At 46.1% G+C, this 18,089-nt stretch overlaps 1 protein-coding gene across 5 annotated transcripts in view; it reads left to right on the top strand.

Moving 5' to 3' along the window:
- Window positions 1-18,089, top strand: part of LOC112555635 — a 143,836-nt gene that overhangs the window by 95,480 nt on the left and 30,267 nt on the right. For all 5 annotated transcript variants that reach the window (XM_025224065.1, XM_025224066.1, XM_025224064.1 and 2 more), the window contains one exon: window positions 12,231-12,302. In XM_025224065.1, the coding sequence (XP_025079850.1) occupies window positions 12,231-12,302 (72 nt within the window). The remainder of the gene's footprint in view (window positions 1-12,230; window positions 12,303-18,089) is intronic.

The raw sequence follows: 18,089 nt of genomic DNA, 5'->3' as shown, positions 1-18,089 counted from the left end.
TTCTAGCAGTCTTGCCCACCTCTCCCCCTCCCCTAGCTGTGTCGATGTGTAAGGGCTCCCCCTCCACCAACTGTCGATGTGTAAGGGCTCCCCCACCACCATCGATATGTAAGGTGGGAGCCGAGCACTTGGGAGGGCGTTACATTGCAGACTAGACAACCTTCTTCAGGAAGAGGAGGGAGGAGCAAGCTCCATCTTTTTTGTTGTATGAGTTGTAAGAATTCAGGTTTTCGTGGCTGTGAGGTTTGAGGATATAATCCCGCGGTGCACCAGACTCACTCGTACACACGCACTCAGACACTCACAAAGAATAGACGAGACATTCGATGATTTGTTGGAAGAATCAGTCGGTGGACATGGCGCATTGAAGGAACAAATAAAAGAAGGAAGTAGAGGAGATACAGTTCTCATAGGACACCAGAATAAATCAAAATGAAATAATCAAAAAATTGTGCAGTTTACAGTTTAGAATTTTATTTGTTTGAGTCCTATTTATATTAAATTATCCACACTGATATATCTCACGCCATGTTGCTATTTGTCTGGTGACATCACCACAACGGGTGTAGAGCTGCGAGTCAAGAAAGACAAGGTAAATAAATTTAATAGCTTGTATCCGGGTACTTGAACTGGAACACAATCTTCCCTTCCTTCCATGTGTGTTTTGTTGGGAGCTCTATCGTTTGGATAATCGCCGCCCGAGGACTGCACTTACGACCCCCGAGGTCTGCAATCAGCAAAGTGTGCAGCAGCATTACAGGACCCGGGGTGCACTTATGTCCATCGGGCCGTCGTGCTTGTCCTTTATTGATATTTAATTCTGTTTTTCAGGCCATCATTTTTTGTTGTCCTTAAATTCTCTTTCCTTCGTTCCTGTGACCAACCGACCTTTATCCGTTCTCCTTTTGTATTCTCCCCTTGTTCCACCGGACCCTCCCCATCTTTTCTGTCCCTCCTCCTGGGCTTTTCACTTCTTTCTTTCTCGTGAGCGTCTGCAAAGTGGTGTTGTGAGTGTGTTGCAGCGTTCAGTCCAGCAATTGTCTGCAGACAGAGACGAAGCCGAGTCTGTCCGAGCTTTTTTCTCGCTTGTTGATGCTGTGGTGCAGGGAGGTCGGCCCCCCAACAGAGGCGGGCAAAAGGCCATTTTTAACCCCAAGAAAAATATTTTTCCTTGGGACAGAAAGTACACGGACTCTCAAAATGGGAGAATTGCGTCTGTGGAGTGGAGGAAGGAGGAATAAGGCAAAAGTGCAGGCAACTACCGGGGAAGGGGACCCTTCAATTTTGATTTTGCAGTTGCTGATGCTGTCCTTCCTGTCTGAAACTGAAAACAGGGAGAACCGGAAAGAGCAGGGCGGTGTGGTCTGGTCTCTGTTGCCGTCTCGTTGATCACAAGGGAGACCACTAACCTCAAGCTTCCGGTGATCACAAGGTAGACTACTCTGCCGACCTCTCGTCTGCTGTTCAGTTTGATCGGTATTTTTAGTCAGTAAACGCTTGACTAACAAAATCGACAATGAGTGATGTTCGGGACTCGTGTTAGTTGGTGCTTGGCAGATGACTGAGCAGTTGGAGGACCATCCTGACTTGTTTGTCAGATGACCACTGGAAGCAGTGAGCTGCAGGTCTTGTCCGTGTCTTTTCTGTTGGAAGAACAATGTGGTATTTAATTGATAAATTCTGTGTTGTATTATAATTATGATTATTGTAATCTTGCTTTAGGACCAATGGTAAGACCGTTACTTTTCCGTTGTGATGTTTTTTCCGTCATTTAACTCGCTCCTTGAGGTTGTGGACACCGAGTGCGAAATGCTTAACGAGTTCTCAAGGTGTTGAGAGTCGCAAACCACGAATAAATTATTTTGAAGCAGAATTATCGCTGAAAAGGAAAAGTGTAATTGGAGTTGAAATCCACGTGAAACAGGGAGGGTAAAGCTGTCTTGCTTCATTACCCTGCAGGTAGCAGCCCCACTGCGCGGGCAAACACGTGTTGTAGTCGGCGGCCCCATAATACTAACCTCACCTGCTACAGCAGCTTGTCATTACAAGTACAGGTTTTGTCAGTATAATAAACCATACACCATCAAGGTGTTACAATGTTGAAATGAGATTCAGTTGCGCAGGACAAAGACGTTTACCCCGGGTAATGGCGTCGTTACTGAACAAACGTTTTTGCGCATGCGCATGCAATGTTGCACCTCCAGGTCTCCATTATCCGCCTCCCATGTCTTGATGTTCTCTTTGTTCGCAGGTCTTGATCTGCTTGATCGTCTTGAAAAGCACTGACATGCAGCTTTTCTTCTTGTCTGCGGCAGCAGGCGGCGCTGCGTTCTTCCTGTCGACAAAACGCTTAGTAACAAAATCCTTGTGTTTCTTGAGAAACTTACCCTCCTATCCCCATTCCCCAAATCCCTTTGTATCTACGTGCGTGAGGGTGTTAGGTGTGTGTGTGTGTGCTGACCACGTGCCAAGGTATGTCGTCACCAACCATGCCGTCTGGGCATGCGCGGCTGCTGTAGCAGACAACATGGCGGCAATCGATCTGACAGACCCAGTGCCGACAGCGGATGTGTGAGGAGAGAAAAGAGAAACGGAAGGTCTATTCTTGTGGTAATTGAGATGGAGTTGTCTTCCGCTGCACATCTTGGGCCTTCTCCTCCTCTACAGGGGCCTGCACTCTTTTCGTTTAGTGACGTCACAACTCTGCGCCGGTAGCGCCCTCGCTGCTACAAAATCTTTCTAAGCAGTACACGTTCATGTCTTTAGTCAAATAATTTATTTTGATGCTGGCCTTACGCTTTGCTAATGAGTTTTCACGAGTATGGGTTGTGGAAAATGTTTATTTAGTGACGTGTTTACCGTCCAGGGAATGCTGGGATGGCATGGCAGGAATCCCCGAGGACTGTGAGTAAGGGAGATAATGCCGCACGGTGCTCGCGCTGGCTTATCGTCATGGCCAGGGCCCAATGAAGGTTTCTCTGGATAAAGATGTCTTTCAGAGAATTTAGGAGCAGGAGCTTGGCGAGGGTTTCTTGTTACCTGCTGGCGCCATGGAGCCTCTTCATCATGATGAAATTATTCTGTGCAATTTGCGATATTTACTTCCTGACAAATTGTCCGTTCCGACTTAATTGAGTAGACGGGCAACAGTCCTCCGCTTCTCCTGTCATGTGATCAAACGTGCGATTATGATGAAGTTTGATACCTTGCTGCTTTTCATCATGCAATGTTGTCATAAAGCTTTCATAATTGCTAGGGTCACGTGACTTCCTGTGGAAGAAACATCCGTCCTTGTTGTAAAGTTGACTTAACTGCTGAAGAGCATGAAAGATCGGAATAAATTTATTTTCATCAACAATTATGGTCTTAAAATCTTTAGTCTGCTCGCCGGCATCTCCAGTCGTAAGCTTCACTGTAGTTTTGTTTTGGCGTCCAATCAGTTTTACAGTTTTCGTCAGCTGGTTTGCATTTTAAGTCACGTGACATTTTAAATAATAGAACATGGCGCCAGCCCACGTGCTATTTTTTATTTACATACCCTGTGTCAATCCTGTGCTACAATATTTATTTCTGTTTACTTATTGTCTTCTGATACTTATTGTCTTCTGGAACTTCCGTGAAAATGGATGATTATGCCAGGAATCGAAAGAATTAATAACTGAGAAGGATGAAAGACGGGTTAGTACAGAGCGAGAAAGAGATGGAGGGACAGAGAGAGAAGAAATAGGAGTGATGGAGGCGACCCCTAGATCGTGAGAAAGAGCGGGGAAGATACAGAAATTGATAGAAGGAGAGCAAGACCGGAAGAGGTATACAAAGACTGAGGCGAGATTTCTGCCAGCCGCTAATTTGTAGCCTCCCTTCCATCCTGCAACCAGTTCTGTCCCTTGGGGCGATTGGCGAGTTGACTGTTTATTTCGTGCAGGGACAACTTAATGGCGCCTGATTTCTGAACCTTCAAAACAGCAGTTGAACTGGAGGCGGGGCCCAATTAGTCCCTCGTCTGGGATTGTTAGGCTTTCGTCCTCCACACGATGCCGAGTCGGCCTGACAGCCAGCTAATAAGGCTAGCGAGGGCGAGACTTACATCCCAACACAACAGCACGACTGTCGGGTACAGCCCCACCAGCCCCCGAGGAGAGGGAGGGGAAGATGTCTAAAAATACATCCCAGAAATCAGTGGAGCTAAATAAACGAGGGACAAGAGACTCTTTGCTTCAAAAGGATTGCGAGAAAAAAAAGAGAATGTAGCTCGGCTGATGAGCTCGGTCTCGACTGCATGTAAGTCTGTGGTTGGCTCGGTGTTGATTACTTCAGTCGGGGTAGTCCTCCTTTTTCATTTGCTAGCCTTTTCCTCCCTGCTCTACTCTTCCGTTTCTTTGTATCTCCTATCAGGAGATGAGACCAGCAAGCTTCAGTGAGCTCCTCTCCAAGGAAATATCAGTGTTCAAAAATATTTCCCATGTTGCACCATCAAAATGTCGAGCTGTCCTCTCGAAAGTCGAAAACCTGGCAGCCAGAGGTTCCGACTTTAATTGGGCTTGCAAACCCTCATCCAGACACGGGGTCTATCCACCTCTCCGCCCCTAAAAGCTGTCTGTGTTCAGATATTAATGTCTTGCTTAATGAAGGTCTGGATTTACGCCTTCAGGGAGAACGATTTGGGGAAATGGAGGAGAACATGGCTGATGTTCCTCACAAAATCATCCTATCGACCACAGGCTTGAGGAGGAATTTTGGGCGAGAGATCATGGATCACTTGATGCCAAGCTTTGTTGTGTTAGGGTCTGATGCCGAGTGTATTGATTCCCCGGCCATAAACTTTGTCATGACACTGTACAGGCTGCTGGGTGGTACAGCTCCATCCTCGCTCCTCTTTCCTCTTTTTCCTTCCTTATCTCATTGCTCTCGTCTCTTTCTCTATTGTAAATCCATTTCAGTTGAAGTAAATTCCTTCTCACATCCGGCTTACACAAAGATGTTTTGCTGAATTAAAGCAGGGGACGACTTCAGTTGGCAAGAACGACTTTCTGCAGGGATGGCGTATGTCTGGTCACATGATAGCTTTTGTGGAAGAGATTTCCGACTCGTTTGACCTTTCACATCTTGTCGAGAATAAATCTGTATATAAAATATTTAAAATTCGATTTAGTGACTCTGGTTTGCCTGGCTCCTACATCTGATGACTTTCACCACATGCTGTCCATCCTCGTGAGGTTTGTCTGAGGGTTCGACTCTTGGTGTCGCGAGTACAGAAAGGCTTTTGTCTCCATTTTTTCACCTCCTCGGTAGGTAAAACCTTCCAGCGGCGCAGGTTAAAGGTGAGGGGCGGACTGTAGACTGTGAAAGGAGGCAGCGATCGCCGTTGAGACGGCTGCCGTCGTTTGCAGCAACTTTATGGCGGCGGGCACTCTCCTTGATCTGATGAACCTTCCCGACCTCCGGCGCATTGACCGCGTGTAAATCTGCTTGGAGGTAAAGTGACTCCAGGACCGAGCACAGCCAGACAGACTGTGCGTCACATTCTCCAAGTTACGTCCTGACTACGTGCTGGCTACGTGCTGACTACGTCTTGACTACGTGCTGACTACGTCTTGACTACGTGCTGACTACGTTCTGGCTACGTTCTGGCTACGTCCTGGGTAGGTCTGGCATAGTAACCACTCGCCACTGTGATGGCGTCCGCGACTCTTAACAGAATCTTCACTTAACTTGGTTTGCTGGAAGGTCGATACAAAGTCTACCAGTCTGCCAAAGCGAGCTGCTGAAATATTTATGTCCAAACCTGCGATCGCTTTAGCCTCCTGCTCAGTGTTGACAAACCTGGACGAACAATAATAAAAATGGCCGCCACCTAGTGAGTGCAGATGCACAAGCGTCCCGTGGAAATATTGTGTTACAGTGGAACCTCGGTTAACGAACTTAATCCGTTCTGGAGAGTTGTTCGTTATCCGAAATGTTCGTTATCCGAAACAATTTTTTCCATAAGAAATAAAGGAAATAGATTTAATTGGTTCCCGGCCCCTGTTGACTCGCTAATATTTGAAAGTTACAGGCTATGTAGGTATTTGTTTTAATGAGAACAGCTAGAATGCAATATAAATGGAGTTAAATAAACATAAAAACATTAACGAAAGCATTTAAACATCAGAAAACTTGCCGTTTTGACGGCGTGGGTGGAAGCAGGTGTGGGGAGGAAGGGGTGGAATTACTGCTTTGATTCCCCCTCCATGAGCACACGTGACATTATAAAATCGGGGGTGACTTCCCTTTTCTGTAGCTTTGAGGTTAAAGGAAAAAAACTTGTCCAGTGTCTGTTGTTTCTGCCTTTTTGTAAAACTTTTCGGTAATACCACATCACATATCCGACAGACGCATGCCACCTTCATACTTTGAAATCATTTCCTTTTTCAATTCAATTGTTGGCCGCTTCCTTGTCATTACCTCACTGCTGTTAATTGTTCTTAATCTTCTTTGGAGCCATGATTGATGATTATCTTATTAAAATAAAGCACAACAATTACTAAATAAGAAGGATGCGCATAGAAAAGGAACGACCGATCGTATCTGTGTCTCAAGCGCGAATGATGACATGCTGGTCGGTCACGTGTGGTTCACGTGGCTGTTCGTTATCCGAAATTTTGTTCGCTATCCGAGACAAATTTTTGACGAAATTTTTGTTCGTTATCCGAAAAATTCGCTATCCGAGGCGTTCGCTAACCGAGGTTCCACTGTATTTGTAATCCTTCTTTCTTTTAATTTAACTCTCTATGCAAGCAGTAATCTTAGGATTTCGCGTATTCCTCTCTTTGTGGATTTAAGTTGTTAAAGTTTTCAGTGATTTGAAAATTGTTTATGGAGACTTCAGCCATTTTGTAAAGTGAGGAATCCTTTGTGATACCAGTAGGCAGGTTTACACTGTCTTGATTACTTGAAAGTCCTGTGATTAAATAATGTAATCCAGGACAGCAGCTAAGGAGAGATACTCTAAAGACACTTTAGATACATTGGAAGGTCTTGGTTTAATTGGAGAGGGAGCGAGAGTAGCTGCCCCTGGCAGCAGGCTTTGGACAAGCAAATGTGTCTGTCTGTCTTTGTTTTCCTTCATCTCCCTTCCTCCCTCCTCCCCAGCCACCGACTCACATCCATCCCAGACAACACAGAGGTCGTTTGTTGCCTCATCGATTGCTAAGACCCTCGTCAGCATCTGTCGGTGAGCAGCGCTCACTCACTCTGACCAGCGATCAGCTGAGCGATGCTCTTCAAGTAGTTTTATTTGCATCATTGGACTCGCTTGGCTGGCTCCTGCCGCAGTCTTGTGATTGGCTTCACTTGCTCCTCCCGAGACCTCCAGCCTCACGGAACGCCATCATCATTGTTCTGCACGGACGGCTTTCAAGCTGTCTCTGTGAAAAAAATAATGACATTCGTCAACATCCGTCGCCGTGAGACAGTAATTGTTTCACTGCATGCTGACCACAGTGGAGGTGTGGGTTCATAGGTCATTTGTCTGGATATCCGTATTCTTTAGTTTCAGGCAGGACAGTTGAAAACATTTCCACGGACAGTTGCTAATCTTTTGCATTGATGAATATATTTTTAAAAAAAATATTGGAGTCTTCTTGAAGTGGTTTCTTGTCTTCCAGTAAGCTGACTGACAGGCTAGGATATATTTGTAAGGTTTGTGTAAGTGTGAGCAGGTAGTAAAGAGCTTTTTTCATCTAGGGCTAAACCCTCGTTTTCACTTTACACTCGTTTTCCACTCAAGGTTCGTTTTTAAAAGGTTAACGCTCGCAGCTGCCTTGAGGAAAGCAAGTCTGTCAGCCATCGCTCGGCACAACTGTTACATGCACATGTGCCTCGGTAATTACATTTGCAGCGATATCCACAGCCATTGATCTCCTCTTCCTTCATCAAATTCCACTCATCCTCGTCCGGCAGGGGAGGCGACCGCACTGATGCCTGTTACAGTTATCTCGTCAAACCCTACTCATGGTCAAGCTGACTCCGTGTGTGACAATAGCGACACTCATGGCGGCCTGCAGGTCTGCAACATCCTTCGCCATCTTGGCCGGCATGCTAGTCGCTGGTCACGTGACTGAGTCGTAATGACATCACATCCGGCACTTTGTCACGCTCGTCACGTCCATTAGCCTGCGTCACCTGCACCCGGAGGGAGGAGCTTTCATCGAACCTGTGTTGTCGCCGTCGTTTGCCGAGCTCAGTCCCAGTCGCACTCATTGTCGCTGTACACGAATCTGGTTTTGAGGTGTGAGTAGCTTCCCCTGAGTGTTTGCTCATTCACCTGCCGTGCCTGGTGTGTCGGCGCGTGCGTGCGCGTGTACACGTGCACCAACTGGCCCAATCAGGGGCCTGAGCGCCATCTTGCACCATTCTGACAGTTTCCCACCCTGCATCGCGCATTTATCTTCATGCTTTTCCTGTTCCTTTCATCTTGGCAGCACCCGGCGACTTATACCCGCTCTGGCGATAACACCCGTAAATATCGAAAGGACTCTTATTTCACAGGACTGCGGACTTCCCCCATTTTTTTTTTCGTTCGCTTATTTTGTTCTTTTCTTTTGGTTTACTAATTTATATATATTTTTTACATTAGTTTGTTTTTTTAATTTGTTTAGTTTTTTTAATTTTTAATTTCATTTTTTTTTCAGTTTTTGTGTTTATTTGTTGTTTTTTATTTTTTAATTTTTGCTTCGTTTTTATTTTGATTTGTTTATTTCTTTTGTTTGTGTCTTTTTTGTTCCTTTTTTGTTTTTGTTTTTAGAAATATCTCCGTTCGATCCACTTTTAATTTTTTTTCTTGATTTGTTTGTTCTTTTGCTGTTTTTTATTTGTTTTATTTTTTGCCATTCTTTGTCATATCGACCGAGGGGCTTATTTCACGGGATAATCAGTGCATTCTGCAGTCAGTCACTCTGTCCCATGTGTGTACAAGCCTCGATACAAGTAGAAGTAGTGTTTACCGACCTACTCAGTCTAAAACCGAGCTTTTATGGGGTCCTCTACATTGTATCATCTGAAAACTTGTCATAATGCGGTACAAGAGATGGCCATCTCCGGTCGGACTGCTAATGATTTCGGTTTTTTTTTTAAACCTCCGAATTCTAGCCACGAAGAGAAACATGGGAGTTGGCTCCCCGGCAGAAATAAGCCCACTTCTCGCCTTGTCTCGTGTTTACTCGTCTGTCCGGCACGACCACTGTCCTCCACTTGCCTGGCGACTGGCGAAATCCATGGACAGGCAGAAGGCGAATTGTCTCGGTCAACACAATTTAGGGGAGAAACAATCGACTGATGCATCCCCGCTTTTAATCTCGCAGTCCCCTGGCAATCGCTCGCCAAACTCCGTGTGATCGCAACTTGCAATCGGCAGCCACTGCCATCTTTATTCTAGTTAACCCCTTGTAGTCCAGGATAGCTGACAGCTACACTGCCAGTCATGGACACAATCTGTGTCAGCGGGTACAGGGTTAACATTGCCATGTTCAGCATTTTTATTACATTAACAGCTTATCTTTCCAGAAATAAAGAGCTTTTGAAGAAATTGTTTTTGATAGGAGCCATGAAAAGAGCAGATCGTTTGATTGGTTCGTTTATTAATCATTGATTTGATATTTCCTGAACCTTTTAGTTGGACATCCTTCATTTCTAGCTGCATTGTATTTGTGAAGATATGTTTTCCTTCAACATTGCAATTTCAATAAGAATACAATCTTTTCCTTTGTTGTTAAAGTGCAAGTCCACCTGTTGGCTAGAGCTATAGCCAGGTCGGGCTGCCATACAGACGGGTGTGGGTAAGCCAGGATGGACGGAGGGACTCAGTTTATCGCAATGTCTCAGTTTGTTGTATTTTTTCCTCTTGTTGAAGTGTAAATTTAGCGCAGAATTCGCTCCACACGCACGCAGACCGGAAGTTGATAGGCATGGAGCCTATCGCAACTGTCTCGCTCGCCATCTGTAACGAGCGAGAAAATACGAGAGTTTCTCAGCCCGTCATCTGTTTACTGTTATCGCCGGCGACGACTTTAAGGAGTAAGGCAGTTTCTTTAAAAAATAAGGAGAAGAAAGACAGAATGCTGTAGCCGGAGTTAGCATTTAATTGAGATGCCGGGCTTTCTTGTTTCTCCGACATCGGTTGGTTTATTTTGAGAGCCGGGTGGGACCTGTTCCGGTTTGGAGCATCTGTTTCTCAGACTTATTTGTACCCGGGGTTGTTTACTGACCACTACTAGGTCGACACTGAACAAGTATTCCTGTTTTATTCTGGAGTTCTGAGAAGCATTAATGTCATAAAATAAGAAAATGAGCTGAGTCCAAACCCTTTGGAATTTTTGTATTATACAAAGTCAGTTATGTGTGTTCGTGTGTGTGTGCTCGCATATTCATGGACATATCTGAGTGCATGTGTTGTGCAACTCTGGCTTCTTGCTCCCGGGGTTAGACCCTGAAATAAACTGGCTTTAACTAGTTTTCTTTCTCCGTTGGACCATCGCTTAAAGCCGAGCTTTGCTAGGGACACGAGAGTAAGAAGTATTGACAAGTTTATTGAGCTTCTTTATAGCTTGCCGAGAATTAACATCATCAAGTCCCTTTCATCAGCTTGTTGTTGGAGACAGAGATCGAAACCCGGGCCGATTCACAACCTGTCGGGCGATTTCTCTTCCGTTGACTGTTGTGGATGAGGAGGGCGAGGAGTCTGGTGGAGTGCGGAGTGCAAAACGCTGTCCGGCAAATGGAGTCGTCTGTACAAACACTGTCGAGCGCCATCTTTGACCACAGTCTTTGAGGACACCAGAAGAACTGCTGTGAGGTGTCGATATCTCGGCCCTCGACATGTGCCATCCTGACCTCCTGCTTCCCAGGACAAGATGATGTCTTCCTTTCCCACAGCCTCACCTTCCACCACCACATGACATAGTCACTGCGCATGCGTGTGCACTTGTAACCTGTTGTGACCCCCTGAGGGTGTGAGTAGCTGTCCTGACTGTACCTAGGGTTCGTGTTGGGAAGAAGGAGAGTCTGGCAGTGTCTTCTGTAAAATGGTATTTCACTCAGGGCACGGAGTGAGTGAGGGGCAGAGTGCTTCCTCTGACAAGCTGTCACCTTTGTGCACTCAGCTCGAGAGTTACCCGTTGAAAGGCAACAACCATCTGTTGTTTGTATCTGCTACACCCACTGACCACCTCTTGCAACACTCCACACAGACATCTGAGGAAAGATGGAGGAACCAGATGCTTTCTGTGTATCATATCAAAGAAACACGGGTATCTGTGATTTCACAACTGCAGGACAGCTCCCGGGTACTCGTGCACACCCCACTGGCCTGAGATGTTAGGATACTGAGGCTTGCATGTTGTTGTGCAATTGTTTTATTGTAGCTGTCGTGGGCTGATGATGATGACGATGACGATGAAGATGATTTTGTAGGAATGTGCGGCCATGTACTAGTGGGTTCGCATCCTGTTGCTGGATGCTGTTTTACGAGAAGAAACATTCGTTAATCATGTTTATCACCCTTATATTATCACACATACCCCTAACATAAATCCGAGCTTAGAGGGTTGTGTTGGATTTAGCAAGACATGCAATCTACTGACATCGCCAATTATCTCTTAACTCTGGGTTTGGGGGATGAACAAGCGAGACAAATCAGCTTTGCTAGAAGTTTCTCGATGAGCTGTTCTTCGGTATGATAGCCCAAATGTGCCAAAAATGATGTGTTCACAACAGGGTGTGTTTTGTATAGACAGCATCGTTATATTTCAAACTCTTTATTATAAGATTTTGTATGCAATCAACAATGATGTTGACATGTGAAGAAGTGAGTTTGTTGGTCTGGCACCAAGAGGCCAAAGTCCTGTGTGTACAGTCTCAACTGCCGGTCGTTGTGAGCCGAGCTCTACTCGTGTTCAACACCCTGCACGTGTAGAGCTCGTGAGGTGCACGGCGACGATGGTTTAGGGTTGGTCGTGTTTATCTTTCATCGCCGGTCCTGACTGTGTTTTCGTTCCCTGATGGTGTTGTTGTTGCAGGCTGGCCTCCTGTCCAACTTTGTACCCGCTTATTTTGGCATTGTTAAGCTGCTTTAATCTGTTTGTTTTACTTTGTTTTTTTTTTTTTTTACAGATTGTTGATTTTAGTTGCTTGATGGATTTCACCGGAGTTGGACTGGTTCCCATCCAATGTTGTTTTTCTTTCTTTTGTTTCAGAAAGTCGCACTGCGGGGAGATGATACGCAAGGTGACAGCCTGAAGAAAATGGATTTCTTGTTCTCTAAGGAGGTAGGAAGATGTCTATACATCGACTTGTATGTTTGTGCGAGGGAAACGATTGTCACCTGAGCTTTGTCCCCTTACTAGGGGCAGTAGGTAGTTGTGAGAGGAGAGAGGTGCGTGGTTCAACACCCGTGTGGGGAGTTGACTCTTTGGTTATTATTTGTTATTGACGCGAACACACACACAAACACACAAACACACACACAAACAGACAATTTCAGACCCCACATCCTCTTTATGTGCAGTGGTTTCGGTGAATTAAATTGGTTTCTAAGCTGGCCTCCCACTGGAATTATTTTTTACTAAAATACCCTGTAAACATATCCATTAACTGCATTAAAATTAAAAAAATAGTATATATATATATGTAGACTGCTTTTACTTTTTGGTAATCAAATGGGAAACATCGCTTCTTGAATTGAAAGTTGATGAGCTCGTGTCTCATTTTTAAATGTTTGTAAAAACACTTCTCTCAGCTTTTTGAATCTCGCGGTCCGTCGGCGCGGTGCTCAAGAAGGCATTAAGTTTCTTACTTGGTCGCCTCCTCCTCTTCCTCCTCCTCCTCCTCCTCGCCACAGCTGTGGACCGTTAACCCTCCAACATCTCCGTGGAGACGGTGAGAGTGCTAGACATCGTTAAGCAGCCTCCAGACGTCTGATGGGGTTAACCCGCCCCTGATGCAATAACGGAAATCCTGCTGTTTCAGACCTATTATCTTTTCGTCATTTCAATGTGAGTTATTTGCAGAAGCTTTTACTGGGCTGACGGGGGAGAAGTGGAGGGTCCGCCAAGGGAGACCTCTGGTGTTGACCGAGGTTACTCCTTCCTCGCCTGTCTTTTGTCTCAGAAGGTTTGATCGTGAGGGAGTGTTTGGGTTTCAGCAGACTTCCTGCGCACCCTGCACCTTTAGTCGGGGGATAAGGGGGATAACTCACCCTCCTGTCCGGGAGGTTCTTATAAACACGCCGCATATTACGACTCGCCTGAGCTTTCCTTCGTTTTATGTCATTGGAGGTATAAAACCTGCATGTCCATCCCTCTGGCAAGTTTTAGTGCAGCTGTTAGTGTCGATCCAATAATGTATTCTGTCTGGTTTCTGTTTTTATGAAATTTTCGTTACTTCCCCCCACACCATTCCCCCCTTTACTTATATTTAGGTTTACTTCTGCACGTGATGCACGCGTGACTGTTAAAGGAAAAGGCAAGTGGAATGGCGAGGGTCACGTGACAAACATTCTCAATTCCTTCTGCTCAACATTTCGATCTGAAAACAATCGTTTATTTACATCCTTCTGTTCTTCACATCTATTGTATTATTATCATCTGATAATACCATTGCTCGCCACAGTTCTCTAACCTTAGTCGCCATATCTAACTCCTACTTACTCATCATATGTAACTTGTCTTGTTGGCTTCCGGTTGTTGTCCTGTCTAATATCGTTTTACTTTATCGACAACTTCCTGTTTACATCACAGTGGCCACGAGCATCCCTTTCAGTTATTTCCGCTAACGAGCTGCCCATTAAACACAAGTCCCCTTCTCCACTCGCTATCTCATCGCCAAATTACTGTTTTATTTTTTCGATTTATTTGTTTCGGATTCATTTCCGTCATTGAATATCATCGTCATCCGTTTGTAGCTGTGTTTGACTTTCTGAATTACTTTCGCATTCATGCGATGATTAGCGACGATAAAAGTCCAGTCCCACAGGGGATGTCTAGTAACGATTACATGGCGGAAGCATCCCACATCACCTGTTTATTCCCACTCCCAGAATAAAAGCGACTTTATATCAGAAGGCATCAATCGTCTCAGGAACTGCATTGCTTACTTCCCCACACCAGCCAGGGGAGGTAAATGGCCCCGGTGAGGCCGGAAGTTGCATGCATCCGTTGCAAGTCGCGAGTTGTCTGAGATGCGGAGCCTGAACCTGCGGATGTCAGGCGCGCGCGCGGCCAGGATCGATGCCTTTGATGTCCGTGCATCAAGACCTGGCGGCGGCTGTTAGGTAAACGCACGATTCTCGGCAAGTGTGTGCAGGGTCAAAGTTCACCTTTGTCTGGCCGGCCGGCTGAAGCCTTCTGCTCCAGGATAATGTGCATGGGAAGTAAAGACGAATTTCTACAAGCTGTGGGAGTTTTTATTAACTTCATTATACGGAAACTTTTGTTCCACTTTTTTTTTAACGGCAATGGAAGATGTTTTCTCAGAAGTTTTTTTTTTTGCCTCCTCTGATCGCTCTCCCTCGTCCCCCCGGTCCCTCCACACACACACGGACACACAGACACAAACTCTCTTGCTTGCAATAAACGGACAAAGCGATGTGAGCAAAGAGGAGAAGGAAGGAGGAGAATGAAGAAACACTTGAGGCCGTGATGGAGGATGTTGTTAGCTGGAAGTAGTCTGTGGTGTGAATTGTCTCCCTGTGTGCCAGGCCGGAAAGGCTGTCCAGCAAGAGTGAGTGCCCCTGCTATTCTCCAGCGACACCAGAACATTCTGCCGCTTCGTCGTGATTGGCTTGCGCTGATCACGTGCTCGGCCGACTGCAGTCCCATCAGTCGTCGCAGCAACAATAACATCGCCAGTCGCTCTCTGCATCCAGTGATGTCCCTTTGTCGCTCACTTACTCACCTTTATGTCCAGATTCAGCCGTTACCGCCAACTGTTCGCAAAACCGATATCAAGAAATGTTTTGTTCGTCCTCCCGACCTGAGTCGTCCCAGTGGTGAAGGAAATAAAATAATCCGCTATGGCCGTCTGGTCGTCATGGCTGAGTGCCTCCACACCAGCACGAGACCATCGCCGGTCTCAAGTTCTGACCAATAGTTCCCTGAAGTGAGCAGCAAACGGTCACGTGACTTATCATAACGGCTTATTTTCCGTGCTCTAGACATGATGGACCACTTATCTAGCTTTATGTCCCTACTACATTTTAGATTCTTTTTCTATTTTTTACGGCACGCGGATAATGCGGATGAATAAGGCAATGTGAACATTTTAATCCTCTGGTATTTGTAATAATTATTATTGACATTAATAAAAATGTTGACCGTCCAACAAGACAAAACACAAGCACTCACAGATGTAGATGTGTATGCCAGTCGGAGATATTGGTGAAACCTTATTCAACAGCGGTTACATGAAACTACCGCCGGGTGCCAGACAAAAGCGGGTGTATGGTGCCAGTAGATACCCGTATTGTGCCAATATACAGTCGCTCATCTGGGTGGTCTCAGGTCTTCAAAGACGACTAAAAATAAGAGTTCCTTGTCCTTACCTTCCTTCTCTAAGAGTCGATTATAACAATGAACGTGTGTGTGTGTGAGCTGTGTGTGTGCTTCTTGAGTGCATGTGTGAACAGAAATCTGAACTGCAAAATTGTAAAAAGTCCACATGTAGCAAGCTGAAAATTGTGCCGGAAATGATGGCAAGAAAGATTTATGATTCCTTTCAAGCACAGCATACGGCAGAGAGCAAACAGAGCGAACACACAGACGAACACACAGACAGACACACAGACAGACACACAGACAGACACAGAGGTGTTTGCATGCTAATCATGTGTACTTAAGAAGCCTCTCAGTCAGGTGCAGGATGTGGAGGACTTATGGAGGCCACACGGCGGTAGTGCACTGGGTTGTAAAGCTGTTGGACATGATTAGCAGGTCGCATCGCCTGCAAAACCTCCATTGATCCCCACGCCCTTTATAACGACAGCTGTCTGACCCTCCCCTACACCCTCCACATCGCCATTCCGCGCCCTCACCACTCGACTCCCCGCCCCACCCCCACCAACCTTTGTTAACCTCTCATCTTCTTTCGCTTCCGCACCGCGCATGCGCAGTGCGGCGTCCACGCGCCGGAGCCACATCTTGTTAGCGAGGTGAAGTTGTCCCCGTAAGTGTTTTTGGGTCGTGATGTCCATTTTTTGAGAGGGAGGGAAGGGGCTGGGTTGGGAGTAGGGTCTTGGTGTGTGGAACTATAGGCAGAGCAAAGAATTTCCTCCTGAAGTTTGAGGAGAACTGCTTTTGCGAGGGTTGGACAAACAGGTGACCCACTCGTAACCTTCAGCACGACATGTCTGAGACACCTCCTCCCTCCCCTCTCAGGCGGTGATGATCTATTCACTCGGTCTGTAATCACACTTCACTTTGGCCTTCGAAGCTCCACACAAAGGCAGAGAGACTTCTTAATCAGACTCATTCCCGAATGTAAGACGGACACAATTTTAAGATGATCAAAAGCAAAATAAAAGCAGTCGCATAATTTTAAAAATCAACGACCGATCATTAGGCTTTGGACGGAGTTGTGAAAGCCATTAGAAACACTTTTTCTGCCATTCCAAGTGTCCGGTAGAAAAAATGTTAGTAACTTGAGCCTGTACAAGACAAGGCTGTACCCGGATGACGAGGCTGATGGCCGCAGTCTCGCCCTCATGAACTCAGCTCACCATGCCGTTAGTTTGTGGATTTCACAGTTTTCATGCCGCCTTCCTGTTTCTCACACTTGAGATGCTTTGCAGACATTTGTTGGAATCGAGCAGTTGTCACGTGTAAAAAGGTCAACTTGACTCGAGAGATGTGTGTGGTAACGAGTTGGCCATATTGCCTGTCTGTTGCTGACCTCTTGACCCACGCCGTGATCGTTATCGTTAAGGTAATGTGATACAACGATGCAGATGGCGTCCTGGCGTGTCGTCACTGTCGTGGCTGAGATTACTGGGGGAGCCTCGCCACCAGCTTCCAGCACCACCACAGCACTGAGAGCCCTCTGTCTTTGATACCAGCGAGCGCTGACGAGGTCCACGATGGTATTCACATCGAAGCTGTATCTTACAGGCCGGTCAAACCCATAAACTCTTGCCTGTGTCCAGTAAGGCACTTGCTCGCCGGGCACACGGGTTTCACTTTGACCTGGCTGTCTGCTGGTTACAATACAAACATCAAAATGACCACCAGGTATTTTGTTACCTGCCCAGGCACAGACAAACCGATGGCTATGCCCTCCTGCTCCACCCACCGGACCATCCTCACAGTTAGACATTCTCTCACGTAGTACTTTCCGACGAAAAAAAACCATAAACAAAGAAACACAAACAAACAGAAAAAAGGCTTTAAATGTAGGAAAATCACTAAAGAGATGCATGTTTATCACGCACGTGCACGCGAGAAAAACGGTTTCTGTACATATTGATCAGCAGCAGGAAGGCATCCTCATGCTTTAGGCTGATTTGTTTGTAAATTACCCAATTGACCCAGTCTCCCTAAAAAGCTCCTCTCATCTGTCCAAAAGCTCGGGGAGGCTTTGAATTGGGGCTGCACACTACTCGCGTGCGGGAGGCTGGCAGGTCCGTGAGCTTTGTTGCCGTGCGCCAGGCGGCCATTAGGGGCCCGGATGTGAGCAAGTTTGCATAGAAGGATGCCCGGGATGAGGCAGCTTCTCGGCCATTCGATCTGCGTCCGTTAAGCACGCTGCTTTGATGGGACCTTAGTTTGGGCGAGGGGAGACACCGAGGGGAAAAAAGAAAAACAGTTGTAGCGATCATGCATTCATTAGCTGCAGCAAATCATATTGAGAGCTGACACGTGGGTGGGTTTGTCACTGGCAGATGTTACAAGCGGCAGGCAATCCATCAACACGGATTGTTGTGGTCCAGTCGAGGGGAATACGGAGTTAGGAGGGTTTGATACGTCCAATGGTGGTGGGTCTGTATTTTGTATGTCTGCATGGTTAGAGAGCATCTTAGTCTCTAAATGATTACATCATGGCGCTAACCTCCCTTCTCTCCCTTT

This window comes from Pomacea canaliculata, linkage group LG14, assembly GCF_003073045.1.
Source record: "Pomacea canaliculata isolate SZHN2017 linkage group LG14, ASM307304v1, whole genome shotgun sequence".
Taxonomy (NCBI): Eukaryota; Metazoa; Mollusca; class Gastropoda; order Architaenioglossa; family Ampullariidae; genus Pomacea; species Pomacea canaliculata.
Note: the sequence above shows the minus strand (reverse complement) of the source record. Positions and strands in the feature narration are given on the sequence as shown.